General features: G+C 48.5%; 1 protein-coding gene across 3 annotated transcripts in view; it reads left to right on the forward strand.

Moving 5' to 3' along the window:
- Window positions 1-15,758, forward strand: part of LOC139235409 (galectin-3-binding protein-like) — a 76,616-nt gene that overhangs the window by 12,727 nt on the left and 48,131 nt on the right. For all 3 annotated transcript variants that reach the window (XM_070866543.1, XM_070866538.1, XM_070866548.1), the window contains exon 3: window positions 10,248-10,439. In XM_070866543.1, the coding sequence (XP_070722644.1) occupies window positions 10,248-10,439 (192 nt within the window). The remainder of the gene's footprint in view (window positions 1-10,247; window positions 10,440-15,758) is intronic.

Consider the following 15,758-nt stretch of genomic DNA (forward strand, 5'->3'; position numbering starts at 1 on the left):
AATGACTGAGCATTCACAGTCCTCTGGGGCAGAGAATTCCAAAGATTCACCACCCTCTGAGTGAAGATGTTTCTCCTCATTAGTCGAGGCATAGAATACAAGAGCGGGGGGGGGGGGCGTTATGCTTGAACTGTATAAAACACTGGTTAGGCCACAGCTGGAGTACTGCATGCAGTTCTGGTCACCACATTACAGGAAGGGTGTGATTGCACTGGAGAGGGTACAGAGGAGATTTACGATGATGTTGCCGGGAGAGGAGAATCTAAGCTATGAGGACAGATTGGATAGGCTGGGTTGTTTTCCTTGGAACAGAGGAGGCTGAGGGGAGACCTGATTGAGGTGTATAAAATTATGAGGGTCCTGGATAGAGTGGATAGAATGGGCCTATTTCCCTTAGCAGAGGGGTCAACAACCAGGGGGCATAGATTTAAAGTAATTGGGGTGGGTGTAGAGGGGATTTGAGGGGAAATTTCTTCACCCAGAGGGTGGTGGGGGTCTGGAACTCACTGCCTGAAAGGGTGGTAGAGGCAGAAACCCTCACCACATTTAGGGCTCAAGTTTCGGCCTGAGTTGCTCCTATTTTTTTGGAGCAACTAGTTTAGAATGGAGCATCTTAGAAATTGTAATTCTCGACATTTAGTTTGCTCCAGTTCTAGTCAGTTAGAATTGTTCCATTTTAGAACAGATTTTTTTTTCAAAAGGGGGCGTGCCCGGCCACTTACGCCTGTTTTGAAAGTTTAGGCAGCAAAAACTTACTCCAAACTAACTGAGAATGGAGTAAGTGTAGATTTTTGTACGCTCAGAAAAACCTTGTCTACAATTAGAAAATCAGGCGTAGAGAACGAGAGATGGGGGGAGCGAGGGGGGTTTACAAACATTAAACACTTCACTTTTACAAATAAAGAGCCATCATCAATAATAAAGGATCAATAAATCAATAAATCAACCAATAAATCAATCAAAAAAAATTTAAAAAATTTAAAAAATCACTCAATAAATAAAAAATGATTTCTACTCACCTACTACAGCACCGGGGAGAAGCGGGGGGGAGAGAGATAGAGAGGGGGAGAGTGGGGGAGAGGGGGGGAGAGAGAGAGAGAGAGAGAGAGAGAGCGGGGAGAGAGAAGAAAGGGGTGGAGAGAGAGAGAGAGGGGGGGGGAGAGAGAGAGAGAGAGAGAGGGGGGAGAGAGAGAGAGGGGGAGGGGGAGAGAGAGAGAGAGAGAGAGAGGAGAGAGAGAGAGGGGAGAGAGAGAGAGGGGGGGAGAGAGAGGGGGAGAGAGAGAGGGGGAGAGAGAGAGGGGGAGAGAGAGAGAGGGGAGAGAGAGAGAGAGAGGGGAGGGGGAGAGAGAGGGGAGGGGGAGAGAGAGAGGGAGAGAGGGGGGGAGAGAGGGAGAGAGGAGAGAGAGGGGGGAGAGAGGAGAGAGAGGGGGGAGAGAGAGGAGAGAGGTGGGGAGAGAGAGAGAGGGGGAGAGAGAGAAAGAGAGAGGGGGGAGAGAGAGATGGAGAGGGAGAGAGAGAGGGAGAGAGAGAGTGAGAGAGGAGGGGGAGAGAGAGAGAGAGAGAGGAGGGGGAGAGAGAGAGAGAGAGAGAGGTAGAGAGAGGGGAGGGGGAGAGAGAGAGAGAGAGAGAGAGAGGGGGGGGAGAGAGAGAGAGGGGGGGAGAGAGGAGAGAGGGGGGGAAAGAGAGAGAGGGGGGAGAGAGGAGAGAGAGGGGAGGAGAGAGAGAGGGGGAGAGTGAGAGGGGGGAGGGGGGGAGAGAGAGGAGAGAGAGGGGGGAGAAGAAGAAGATGAAGGTGGGGGGGTTGGGGGGGAGAAGACGACGGAGCCGGGCCGCCGCCGATGACGACTCTTCGGGCGGGGCCGCCCCCAGCGAGAGGCCAGGCGGGCCCCGCCGCCGAGGTAAGAGGTGTCAGGTCACTCGGCCTGGGATAGGGGCGACGTCTCTTCGGCCAGGTATAGGGCAATCGCCCGGAGTCAGGACGCGCTGGGAGGGCCGGGAGCTACTGCGCATGCGTGCAGCCCCCACTGCGCATGCGTGCAGCCCCCACTGCGCATGCGTGCAGCCCCCACTGTGCATGCGTGCAGCTGCTGGCACTGTTTTTGGCGCAGGGCTGTAGCTCCACCCCCAGCAGTTCCTGTTGTGCCACGCCGACCTGGAATGGGCCGACAGATATCGGAGAATCGCGAGGTAAGTACTCGGCACAATTTTAGCTCTATAAATTGGGCGGGCCTCTCTGATGTGCGCCATTCTAGCTTGCGTCCGAAACTTGAGCCCTTAAAAAGTATTTGGATATGAACTTGAAGTGCTGTAATCTACAGGGCTATGGACCAAGAGCTGGAAAGTGGGATTAGGTTGGGTAGCCTCTTGTTGGCGGGCGCAGACACGATGGTTCTATGATTCTATGATCTCAGTCCTAAATGCCCGACCCCTTATTCTGAGACTGTGAGCCCTGGTTCTAGACTCCCCAGCCCGGGGAAACATTTTCTCAACATTAACCCTCTCAAGCCCCAAAAAAATGTTATTGGTTTCAAATAGATCACCTCTCATTCTTCTAAACTCTGGGGAATATAGGCCTAGTCTACTCAATCTCTCCTCATAGGACAAACCTCCATCCCCCCATCCCAGGAACCAGTCTGGTGAACCTTCGTTGCACTCCCTCAAAGGCACAAACACCTTTCCTTCATTAAGGAGACCAGAACGGTACATTGGAGGAGGCCATTCGACCCATCGAGCCTGTGCTGGCTCTCTGCAAGAGCATCTCAGCCATTCCCCCTCCCCTGCCCTTTCCCCGTATCCCTGCAAAGCTTCTTCCTTCAGGTATTTATCCAACTCCCTTTTGAAAGCCACGATTGAGTCTGCCTCCACCACCCTCTCGGGCAGCGCATTCCAGATCCTGGACTGGAATCTGGATTAAGTCCCCTAGTCTTAGATTCCCCCACCAGTGAAAACATCCTCTCTGTATCAACCCTGTCGAGCCCCCACAGAATCTTGTACGTTTCGATAAGATCACCTCTCAGTCTAATGAACTCCAATGTGTAGAGGCCCGACCTGCTCAACCTTTCTTCATAAGTCAACCCCGTTCATCTCCGAAATCAACCGAGTGAACCTTCTCTGAACAGCCTCCAATGCAAGTATATCCTTTCGTAAATATGGAAATCAAAACTGTACGCATTACTCCAGGTGTGGCCTCACCAATACCCTGTATAACTGTAGCAAGACTTCCCTGCTTTTATACTCTATCCCCCTTGCAATAAAGGCCAACATTGCATTGGCCTTCCTGATCACTTGCTGCACCTGTATACTCCAAAAGAGTTTCATGTACAAGTACCCCCAGGTCCCTCTGTATCGCAGCATTCTGTAGTCTCTCCGCATTTATAATTTGCTTTTTTAATGTTATTTTTCCTACCAAACTGGATAATCTCACATTTTCCCACATTATACTCCATCTGCCAAATGTTTGCCCACTCACTGAGCCTGTCTATAGCCCTTTGCAGATTTTTTGTGTCCTCCTCACAATTTGCTTTTCCACCCAGCTTTGTATCATCAGCAAACTTGCATCCATTATCACTGCAGACATCTCTTTTAATACCCTAGGATGCAAGCCATCAGGTCCAGGGGACTTGTCCACCTTTAGTCCCGTTATTTTGCCTAGTACTTTTTCACTTGTGATAGTGATTGTTTTAAGTCCCCCCCCCCCCCCCCCACCCCACCCTATAGCCCTTAACTATCTATTATTGGGATGTTTTAGTGTATTCTACCATGAAGACCGATACAAAATATTTGTTCAAAGTCTCTGCCATTTCCCTGTTCCCCGTTATTAATTCCCCGGTCTCATCCTCTAAGGGAACAACATTTACTTTAGCCACTCTTTTCCTTTTTATATACCTGTAGAAACTCTTGCTATCTGTTTTTATATTTCTTGCTAATTTACTCTCATAACCTATCTTCTTTCTCTTTATCATTTTTTTAGTCGTCCTTTGCTGGTTTCTAAACATTTCCCAATCCTCTGGCCTACCACTGTTCTTCACAACATTGTATGCCATTGTTTTCAATTTGATACTGTAAGGGCTTTTCACAGGGTTGTTGTTGTGCCTTGGGTGTCTCTCTCTGGGCCTCTGCCCTCACAGCTTATGCCTGGCCTGTGAGGTACCCTGAGTGCTGCAAGAGCACCCCTGGAGAGACTGTGTCCACAGCTTATGAAGGGGGTTTTGAGACTCGTGCGTCCCCACAGCTTATGCCTAGCCTGTGAGGCACCTGTGAGTGTCAAACACTCCTAACCCCTTCTTCCCTCGCCTGTGACACACAGTTGAGCGTTTTCGAGGCGCTCCTAGCTTCCCTTACACTGTTCTGACATAAGACTCACAATCAGGAGATGTAATACAATAGAACTGAGACAAGGTGATTCCAAGAGGAACTTAGGCTTCCAATTTATTTGACAAGGTGTATCTCAACAAACAGCAATACACCAACAAAACAATCCCCCTAAATCCCACTAAAACGGACACAACGAAAATCTTTACACAAGTTTAGCAGTACAATGCCCAACCTCCCACCTTTCCTGGCCTAACTGAGTTGGGAGTTCTGGGGACCAGAGGTTATACTCACTACTGTGGCTTCTGCAGTCTGGTGGTTTGTTTCTTCTATCTTCAGTGTCTTCGGACACTGGTTTTCCTTCAGTGTCGAGAGGCTTGCTGGTTGTTGGATCACGAGGGCAGGGAACCACACACAATGAGTCAGAAACCCCTTTTTATAGCCAGATTATCCAGTCCGCCTCTCCTGCTGAAATTGATCCTTTCCATTGGTGGGCTTTGTGATTTTGAAAAATGCAGCAGTTTTAGATTATTGCGGGTTTTTTCCACTGATGTTAACCTACTCAAGGTTTGAGTGGGTGTTGATTGCGTTGGCCTCCTGTAGCCATTGTGTAGGCCCTTGGGTTGTTTTGGGTTCCCTGGTTTCTGAAGGTCTGCATAATTTTCCCCCAATTCAGTTTTTCTAACCTACTCAAGGTTTGAGTAGGTGTTAATTGGGTTGGCCGTTGACCTCCTGTAGCCATTGTGTAGGTCCTTGGTTTGTTTTGGGTTCCCTAGTTTTCTGAAGATCTGCATAATTTCCTTCCATAGTGTAAACATGGGGAAGACAATAGCCCGATAATGGCTGTGAGTCAGTCCCACAGTTTTCGAGCAAATGCTCTCCCATTGGCTTGAAAGCCCCATGCTTCGGGCTGACTCTGTCCCACCATTGGCCCTCCGGTGTCCTCCCCCGTCCAATCACTGCTCTGCCAAGGTCAAACCATCTCGGTTTCAATTCACAGCACAGACCGATCCCACAGCCCTTTTCCTTCTGGGTAAAATGAGGGTTTTTTCGTCCTCCCCTACAATACCATCCTTTACTTCCTTAGTTAACCAGGGATGGTTCATCCTTCCCTTAGAGTCTTTCTTTCTCACTGGAATATATCTTTGCTAAGAGTCATGACCTGGTCTGGTCCTGGATCAGATGGACCTGGTCTGGTCCTGGATCAGATGGACCTGGTCTGGTCCTGGATCAGATGGACCTGGTCTGGTCCTGGATCAGATGGACCTGGTCTGGTCCTGGATCAGATGGACCTGGTCTGGTCTTGGATCAGATGGACCTGGTCTGGTCCTGGATCGGATGGACCTGGTCTGGTCCTGGATCGGATGGACCTGGTCTGGTCCTGGATTGGATGGACCTAGTCTGGTCCTGGATCAGATGGACCTGATCTGGTCTTGGATCAGATGGACCTGGTCTGGTCCTGGATCAGATGGACCTGGTCTGGTCCTGGATTGGATGGACCTGGTCTGGTCCTGGATCATATGGACCTGCTCTGGTCCTGGATCATATGGACCTGGTCTGCTCCTGGATCAGATGGATCTGGTCTGGTCCTGGATCAGATGGACCTGGTCTGGTCCTGGATCAGATGGACCTGGTCTGGTACTGGATCAGATGGACCTGGTCTGGTCCTGGATCATATGGACTTGGTCTGCTCCTGGATCAGATGGACCTGGTCTGGTCCTGGATTGGATCGACCTTGTCTGGTACTGGATCAGACGGACCTGGTCTGGTCTTGGATTGGATGGACCTGGTCTGGTCTTGGATCAGATGGACCTGGTCTGGTCCTGGATTGGATGGACCTGGTCTGGTCCTGGATCAGATGGACCTGGTCTGGTCCTGGATCAGATGGACCTGGTCTGGTCCTGGATTGGATGGACCTGGTCTGGTCCTGGATCAGATGGACCTGGTCTGGTCTTGGATCAGATGGACCTGGTCTGGTCCTGGATTGGATGGATCTGGTCTGGTCTTGGATCAGATGGACCTGGTCTGGTCCTGGATCAGATGGACCTGGTCTGGTCCTGGATCGGATGGACCTGGTCTGGTCCTGGATCACATGGACCTGGTCTGGTCCTGGATTGTATGGACCTGGTCTGGTCCTGGATCAGATGGACCTGGTCTGGTCCTGGATCAGATGGACCTGGTCTGGTCCTGGATCAGATGGACCTGGTCTGGTCCTGGATTGGATGGACCTGGTCTGGTACTGGATCATATGGACCTGGTCTGGTCCTGGATCAGATGGACCTGGTCTGGTCCTGGATTGGATGGACCTGGTCTGGTCCTGGATCAGATGGACCTGGTCTGGTCCTGGATCGGATGGACCTGGTCTGGTTCTGGATCATATGGACCTGGTCTGGTCCTGGATCAGATGGACCTGGTCTGGTACTGGATTGGATGGACCTGATCTGCTCCTGAATCATATGGACCTGGTCTGGTCCTGGATCATATGGACCTGGTCTTGCCTTGGATCAGATGGACCTGGTCTGGTCCTGGATCATATGGACCTGGTCTGGTCCTGGATCAGATGGACCTGGTCTGGTACTGGATTGGATGGACCTGGTCTGGTCCTGGAATCAGGTGGTAATTTGCTGGAGTTCTTTGAGGATGTAACGGACAGGATGGATAAGGGGAACCAGTGGATGTGGTGTATTTGGATTTCCAGAAGGCATTTGACAAGGTGCCACATGAGGTTACTGCAGAAGATAAAAGTTCACGGGGTTGGGGATAATATATTAGCATGGATAGAGGATTGGCTAACTAACAGAAAACAGAGTGTCAGGATAAATGGGTCATTTTCCGGTTGGCAATCAGTAACTAGGGGGGTACCGCAGGGATCAGTGCTGGGGCCTCAACTATTTACAATCTATATTAATGACTTGGATGAAGGGACTGAGTGTAATGTAGCCAAGTTTGCTGATGGTACAAAGATGGTTGGGAAAGCAATGTGTGAGGAGGACACACAAAATCTTCAGAGGGATATAGACAGGCTAAGTGAGTGGGCAAAAATTTGGCAGATGGAGTATAGGCCTGTTAGCCTGACATCAGTAGTGGGGAAAATGTTGGAATCAATTATTAAGGATGAAATAACAGCGCATTTGGAAAGCAGTGACAGGATCGGTCCAAGTCAGCATGGATTTATGAAAGGGAAATCATGCTTGACAAATCTTCTAGAATTTTTTGAGGATGTAACTAGTAGAGTGGACAAGGGAGAACCAGTGGATGTGGTGTATTTGGACTTTCAAAAGGCTTTTGACAAGGTCCCACACAAGAGATTGGTGTGCAAAATCAAAGCACATGGTATTGGGGGTAATGTACTGATGTGGATAGAGAACTGGTTGGCAGACAGGAAGCAGAGAGTCGGGATAAACGGGTCCTTTTCAGAATGGCAGGCAGTGACTAGTGGGGTGCCGCAGGGCTCAGTGCTGGGACCCAGCTATTTACAATATACATCAATGATTTAGATGAAGGAATTGAGTGTAATATCTCCAAGTTTGCAGATGACACTAAACTTGGTGGCGGTGTGAGCTGTGAGGAGGACGCTAAGAGGCTGCAGAGTGACTTGGACAGGTTAGGTGAGTGGGCAAATGCATAGCAGATGCAGTATAATGTGGATAAATGTGAGGTTATCCACTTTGGGGGCAAAAACACGAAGGCAGAATATTATCTGAATGGTGGCAGATTAGGAAAAGGGGAGGTGCAACGAGACCTGGGTGTCATGGTTCATCAGTCATTGAAAGTTGGCATGCAGGTACAGCAGGCGGTGAAGAAGGCAAATGGTATATTGGCCTTCATAGCTAGGGGATTTGAGTATAGGAGCAGGAAGGTCTTACTGCAGTTGTACAGGGCCTTGGTGAGGCCTCACCTGGAATATTGTGTTCAGTTTTGGTCTCCTAATCTGAGGAAGGATGTTCTTGCTATTGAGGGAGTGCAGCAAAGGTTCACCAGACTGATTCCCAGGATGGCTGGACTGACATATGAGGAGAGACTGGATCAATTGGGCCTTTATACACTGGAGTTTAGAAGGATGAGAGGGGATCTCATAGAAACTTATAAGATTCTGATGGGACTGGACAGGTTAGATGCAGGAAGAATGTTCCCGATGTTGGTGAAGTCCAGAACCAGGGGACACAGTCTTAGGATAAGGGGTAGGCCATTTAGGACTGAGATGAGGAGAAACTTCTTCACTCAGAGAGTTGTTAACCTGTGGAATTCCCTGCCACAGAGAGTTGTTGATGCCAGTTCATTGGATATATTCAAGAGGGAGTTAGATGTGGCCCTTACGGCGAAGGGGATCAAGGGGTATGGAGAGAAAGCAGGAAAGGGGTACTGAGGGAATGATCAGCCATGATTTTATTGAATGGTGGTGCAGGCTCGAAGGGCCGAATGGCCTACTCCTGCACCTATTTTCTATATTTCTATAATGTGGGAAAAGGTGAAGTTATCCACTTCGGCAGAAATAATAGAAAAGCAAATTATAATTTAAATGGAGAAAAATTACAAAGTGCTGCAGTACAGAGGGACCTGGGGGTCCTTGTGCAAGAAACACAAAAGGTTAGTATGCAGGTACAGCAAGTGATCAGGAAGGCCAATGGAATGTTGGCCTTTATTTCAAGGGGGATGCAGTATAAAAGCAGAGAAGTCCTGCTACAACTGTACAGGGTATTGGTGAGGCCACACCTGGAGTACTGCGTACAGTTTTAGTCTGTATTTAAGGAATGATATACTTGCATTGGAGGCAGTTCAGAGAACATAAGAACATAAGAACATAAGAAATAGGAGCAGGAGTCGGCCATTTGGCCCCTCGAGCCTGCTCCACCATTTAATAAGATCATGGTTGATCCGATCACAGACCCAGCTCCACTTCCCTGCCCGCTCCCCATAACCCTTTACTCCCTTATCGCTCAAAAACCTGTCTATCTCTGTCTTAAATAATGACAGCTCTCTGGGGCAGAGAATTCCACAGATTTATAACCCTCTGAGAGAAGAAATTCCTCCTCATCTCAGTTTTAAATGGACAACTCCTTATTCTGAGACTATGTCCCCTAGTTTTAGTTTCCCCTATGAGTAGAAATATCCTCTCTGCATCCACCTTGTATATACCACGCGGTATCAAGAATCAGTATTTCTCCCTCCTTACCCCAATTTTCTCTTCGACTCACTAGCTTATGCTGGAGGAACAGTATCTTTGGGATTGGCAGTCAGTGGGGTCAGGGGTTGGAATTTGGAGAGAATCTCTTCAATTTGCTGACATTCCAACCATACACCAAGAGGTAGTATCACATTGTACGGTACATTCTATATTATTTACACAATTGTTTCTTGTTACGGTTCTGTGATATATCGTCAGGAATTCTGATGTTTTTCCATCTCCCCAGGTCACGAGGTTGATTCCGGAGATGAGGGGGTTGACTTATGAGGAAAGGTTGAGTAGGTTGGGCCTCTACTCATTGGAGTTCAGAAGAATGAGAGGTGATCTTATCGAAACGTATCAGATTATGAGGGGGCTCGACAAGGTGGATGCAGAGAGGATGTTTCTACTGATGGGGGAGACTAGAACTAGGGGGCATGATCTTAGAATAAGGGGCCACCCATTTAAAACTGAGATGAGGAGGAATTTCTTCTCTCAGAGGGTTGTAAATCTGTGGAAATCGCTGCCTCAAAGAGCTGTGGAAGCCGGGACATTGAATACATTTAAGACAGAGATAGACAGATTTTTGAGCGATAAAGGAGTAATGGGTTATGGGGAGCGGGCGGGGAAGTGGAGCTGAGTCCATGATCAGATCAGTCATGATCTTATTGAATGACGGAGCAGGCTCGAGGAGCCGTATGGTCTACTCCTGTTCCTATTTTTTATGTTCTTATGTAATGGTCTGGTACATGTGATGTGCTTGTTTCCCCAGGGATGGATCATGGTGAGCTGAGACTGGCGGGGGGCCGCATACCCAGCGAGGGTCGAGTGGAGGTTTACTACAACGGAGAGTGGGGGACGGTGTGTGACGATAACTGGGACATCGCTGAAGCTCATGTTGTCTGTCGCAGTCTGGGATACGTCAACGCAACCGAGGCTGCAATCGGAGGGGTCTTCGGATCAGGTAGGTGAACGGAAAATTGCTGAATGATCAGGGCAGAGTCAGTGAGTGCAGAGGCCATTGAGGGTCAGTGCGGAATAGACAGACTCCATCAAAAGGTAAATGGTGTGGGGTATATCAGTGTTACAGTGAGTGGTGTATCAGTGTTACAGTGAGTGGTGTGGGGTATATCAGTGTTACAGTGAGGGGTGTGGGGTTATTTAACAGTGTTACAGTGAGGGGTGTGGGGTATATCAGTGTTACAGTGAGGGGTGTGGGGTTATTTAACAGTGTTACAGTGAGGGGTGTGGGGTATATCAGTGTTACAGTGAGGGGTGTGGGGTATATCAGTGTTACAGTGAGGGGTGTGGGGTATATCAGTGTTACAGTGAGGGGTGTGGGGTATATCAGTGTTACAGTGAGGGGTGTGGGGTATATCAGTGTTACAGTGAGGGACGTGGGGTATATCAGTGTTACAGTGAGGGGTCTATCAGTGTGTTACAGTGAGGGGTGTGGGGTATATCAGTGTAACAGTGAGTGGTGTATCAGTGTTTTACAGTGAGGGATGTGGGGTATATCAGTGTAACAGTGAGGGGTGTGGGGTCTATCAGTGTTACAGTGAGGGGTGTGGGGTATATCAGTGTTACAGTGAGGGGTGAGGGATATATCAGTGTTACAGTGAGGGGTGTGGGGTATATCAGTGTTACAGTGAGGGGTGTGGGGTCTATCAGAGTGTTACAGTGAGGGGTGTGGAGTATATCAGTGTTACAGTGAGGGGCGTGGGGTATTTAATTGTTACAGTGAGGGATGTGGGGTGTATCAGTGTTACAGTGAGGGGTGTGGGGAATATCAGTGTTACAGTGAGGGACGTGGGGTATATCAGTGTTACAGTGAGGGGTGTGGGGTATATCAGTGTTACAGTGAGGGGTGTGGAGTATATCAGTGTTACAGTAAGGGGTGTGGGGTATATCAGTGTTACAGTGAGGGGTGTGGAGTATATCAGTGTTACAGTGAGGGGTGTGGAGTATATCAGTGTTACAGTGAGGGGTGTGGGGTATATCAGAGTGTTACAGTGAGGGGTGTGGGGTATATCACTGTTACAGTGAGGGGTGTGGGGTATATCAGTGTTACAGTGAGGGGTGTGGGGTATATCAGTGTTACAGTGAGGGATGTGAGGTATATCAGTGTTACAGTGAGGGGTGTGGGGTATATCAGTGTTACAGTGAGGGGTGTGGGGTATATCCGTGTTACAGTGAGGGGTGTGGGGTAAATCAGTGTTACAGTGAGGGGTGTGGGGTATATCAGTGTTACAGTGAGGGGTGTGGGGTATATCAGTGTTACAGTGAGGGATGTGAGGTATATCAGTGTTACAGTGAGGGGTGTGGGGTATATCAGTGTTACAGTGAGGGGTGTGGGGTATATCCGTGTTACAGTGAGGGGTGTGGGGTATATCAGTGTTACAGTGAGGGGTGTGGGCTATATCAGTATTGCAGTGAGGGGTGTGGGGTATATCAGTGTTACAGTGAGGGGTGTGGGGTAAATCAGTGTTACAGTGAGGGGTGTGGGGTATATCAGTATTGCAGTGAGGGGTGTGGGGTATATCAGTGTTACAGTGAGGGGTGTGGGGTAAATCAGTGTTACAGTGAGGGGTGTGTCATATATCAGTATTGCAGTGAGGGGTGTGGGGTATATCAGTGTTACAGTGAGGGGTGTGGGGTATATCAGTGTTACAGTGAGGGATGTGAGGTATATCAGTGTTACAGTGAGGGGTGTGGGGTATAGCAGTGTTACAGTGAGGGGTGTGGGGTATATCCGTGTTACAGTGAGGGGTGTGGGGTAAATCAGTGTTACAGTGAGGGGTGTGGGGTATATCAGTGTTACAGTGAGGGGTGTGGGGTATATCAGTGTTACAGTGAGGGATGTGAGGTATATCAGTGTTACAGTGAGGGGTGTGGGGTATATCAGTGTTACAGTGAGGGGTGTGGGGTATATCCGTGTTACAGTGAGGGGTGTGGGGTATATCAGTGTTACAGTGAGGGGTGTGGGGTATATCAGTATTGCAGTGAGGGGTGTGGGGTATATCAGTGTTACAGTGAGGGATGTGGGGTAAATCAGTGTTACAGTGAGGGGTGTGGGGTATATCAGTATTGCAGTGAGGGGTGTGGGGTATATCAGTGTTACAGTGAGGGGTGTGGGGTATATCAGTGTTACAGTGAGGGATGTGAGGTATATCAGTGTTACAGTGAGGGGTGTGGGGTATATCAGTGTTACAGTGAGGGGTGTGGGGTATATCCGTGTTACAGTGAGGGGTGTGGGGTAAATCAGTGTTACAGTGAGGGGTGTGGGGTATATCAGTGTTACAGTGAGGGGTGTGGGGTATATCAGTGTTACAGTGAGGGATGTGAGGTATATCAGTGTTACAGTGAGGGGTGTGGGGTATATCAGTGTTACAGTGAGGGATGTGAGGTATATCAGTGTTACAGTGAGGGGTGTGGGGTATATCAGTGTTACAGTGAGGGGTGTGGGGTATATCCGTGTTACAGTGAGGGGTGTGGGGTAAATCAGTGTTACAGTGAGGGGTGTGGGGTAAATCAGTGTTACAGTGAGGGTTGTGGGGTATATCAGTGTTACAGTGAGAGGTGTGGGGTATATCAGTGTTACAGTGAGGGGTGTGGGGTATATCAGTGTTACCGTGAGGGGTGTGGGGTATATCAGTGTTACAGTGAGGGGTGTGGGGTGTATCAGTGTTACAGTGAGGGGTGTGGAGTATATCAGTGTTACAGTGAGGGGTGTGGGGTATATCAGTGTTACAGTGAGGGGTGTGGGGTATATCAGTGTTACAGTGAGGGGTGTGGGGTATATCAGTGTTACAGTGAGGGGTGTGGGGTATATCAGGTGGTAAATGGAGCGAAGGGGCTGTTGAATGGGGATCTCTGGTGCACCGTCCCTCGTACAAACTTCTTGGATCCCTGGGCCAACTCTCCTGCTCAGAAACACATTCCAACAATATAATACAGGCTGAAGAGGAAGTTCCTTCACTCAGTGAAGTGTTCAAACCGCCTGTTTGTATAATCACACAAAACACCAAATACATAGAAACATAGAGAATAGGAGTAGTAGCAGGCCATTCGGCCCTTCGAGCCTGCACCACCATTCAATATGATCATGGCTGATCCTCTATCTCAACACCATATTCCCGCTTTCTCCCCATACCCCTGATGCCTTTGTGCCTAGAAATCTATCTTTCTTCCTCTTAAATATATTCAGTGACGTGGCCTCCACAGCCTTCTGTGGTAAAGAATTCCACAGGTTCACCACCCTCAGTGAAAACATTTCTCATCTCGGTCCGAAATTTCCTACCCCGTATCCCGAGACTGTGACCCCTTGTTCTAGACTTCCCAGCCCCGGGGAAAACATCCTCCCCGCATCCAGTCTGTCCATCCCCGTCAGAATTTTATACCTTTCAATTAGATCCCCTCTCATTCTTCTAAACTCTAGTGAATACAGGCCTAGTCGACCCAATCTCTCCTCATACGACAGTCCTGCCATCCCAGGAATCAGTCTGGTGAACCTTCGCTGCACTCCCTCTATGGTAAGTATACCTTTTCCTAGTGTTACATGTGATGTAGGTTGTCATGTTTGTAATCTTCACATAACTGTAACCAATATGTAACAACACTGTACATTGTACACACCTGAGTAATGCACACCTTGACCACAGGGGGTGAACTTGTGGGAGACAGTCCTTACCTGGTCAGCCAGGTACTTAAAGGGAGGTTCCACGCAGGCTCAGCACTCCTTGGTCCGGGGAATAAAGGTGCAGGTCATGAGTGACCTTGTCTGCAGTATATGCCTTGTGTGAATATGTTCTAGAGCTGAGAACTCTACATAGGTAATCTGAAATAGGAACAGAAAATGCTGGAAACACTCAGCAGGTCAAGCAGCTTAAGAAGATAAGAACATAAGAAATAGGAGCAGGAGTAGGCCATACGGCCCCTCGAGCCTGCTCCCCCATTCAATACGATCATGGCTGATACGATCATGGACTCAGTTCCACTTCCCTGCCCGCTCCCCATAACCCCTCATTCCCTTATCGTTTAAGAAACTGTCTATCTCTGTCTTAAATGTATTCATTGACCCAGCTTCCACAGCTCTCTGAGGCAGCGAATTCCACAGATTTACAACCCTCTGAGAGAAGAAATTCCTCTTCATCTCAGTTTAAATGGGTGGCCCCTTATTCTAAGTTCATGCCCCCTAGTTCTAGTCTCCCCTATCGGTGGAAATATCCTCTCTGCATCCACCTTGTCAAGCCCCCTCATAATCTTATACGTTTCGATAAGATCACCTCTCATTCTTCTGAATTCCAATGAGTATAGGCCCAACCTACTCAACCTTTCCTCATAAGTCAACCCCTCATCCCCGGGATCAACCGAGTGAACCTTCTCTGAACTGCCTCCAAAGCAAATATATCCTTTCGTAAATATGGAAACCAAAACTGCACGCAGTATTCCAGGTGTGACCTCACCAATACCCTGTATAACTGTAGCAAGACTTCCCTGCTTTTATACTCCATCCCCTTTGCAATAAAGGCCAAGATACCATTGGCCTTCCTGATCACTTGCTGTACCTGCATACTATCCTTTTGTGTTTCATGCACAAGTACCCCCAGGTCCCGCTGTACTGCAGCACTTTGCAATCTTTCTCCATTTAAATAATAACTTGCTCTTCAATTTTTTTCTGCCAAAATGCATAACCTTACACTTACTAACATTATACTCCATCTGCCAAATTTTTGCTCACTCATTTAGCCTGTCTATGTCCTTTTGCAGAATTTTTGTGTCCTCCTCACACATTGCTTTTCCTCCCATCTTTGTATCTGTGGTGTCCTTACACCTTACTATAGAATCACACGAGGCATGTACTGCAGACAAAGTCACTACGTGACCTGAACCTTTATTCCCAGGACCAAGAAGTGATGACCCTGCGTGGGATCTCCCTTTATATACCTGGATGACCAGGTGAGGAGTGTCTCCCACAAGTTCACCCCGTGGTCAAGGTGTGCATTTCTCAGGTGTATACAGTGTACAGTGTTGTTACATAAGGGTTATGTGAAGGTTACAAACATGACTAGGCTGATTCCGGAGATGAGGGGGTTAGCTTATGATGATAGATTGAGTAGACTGGGTCTTTACTCGTTGGAGTTCAGAAGGATGAGGGGTGATCTTATAGAAACATTTAAAATAATGAAAGGGATAGGCAGGATAGAGGCAGAGAGGTTGTTTCCACTGGTTGCGGAGACTAGAACTAGGGGGCACAGCCTCAAAATACGGGGGAGCCAATTTA

The sequence above is a fragment of the Pristiophorus japonicus genome, chromosome 2 (assembly GCF_044704955.1).
Source record: "Pristiophorus japonicus isolate sPriJap1 chromosome 2, sPriJap1.hap1, whole genome shotgun sequence".
In the NCBI taxonomy this organism is placed as follows: Eukaryota; Metazoa; Chordata; class Chondrichthyes; family Pristiophoridae; genus Pristiophorus; species Pristiophorus japonicus.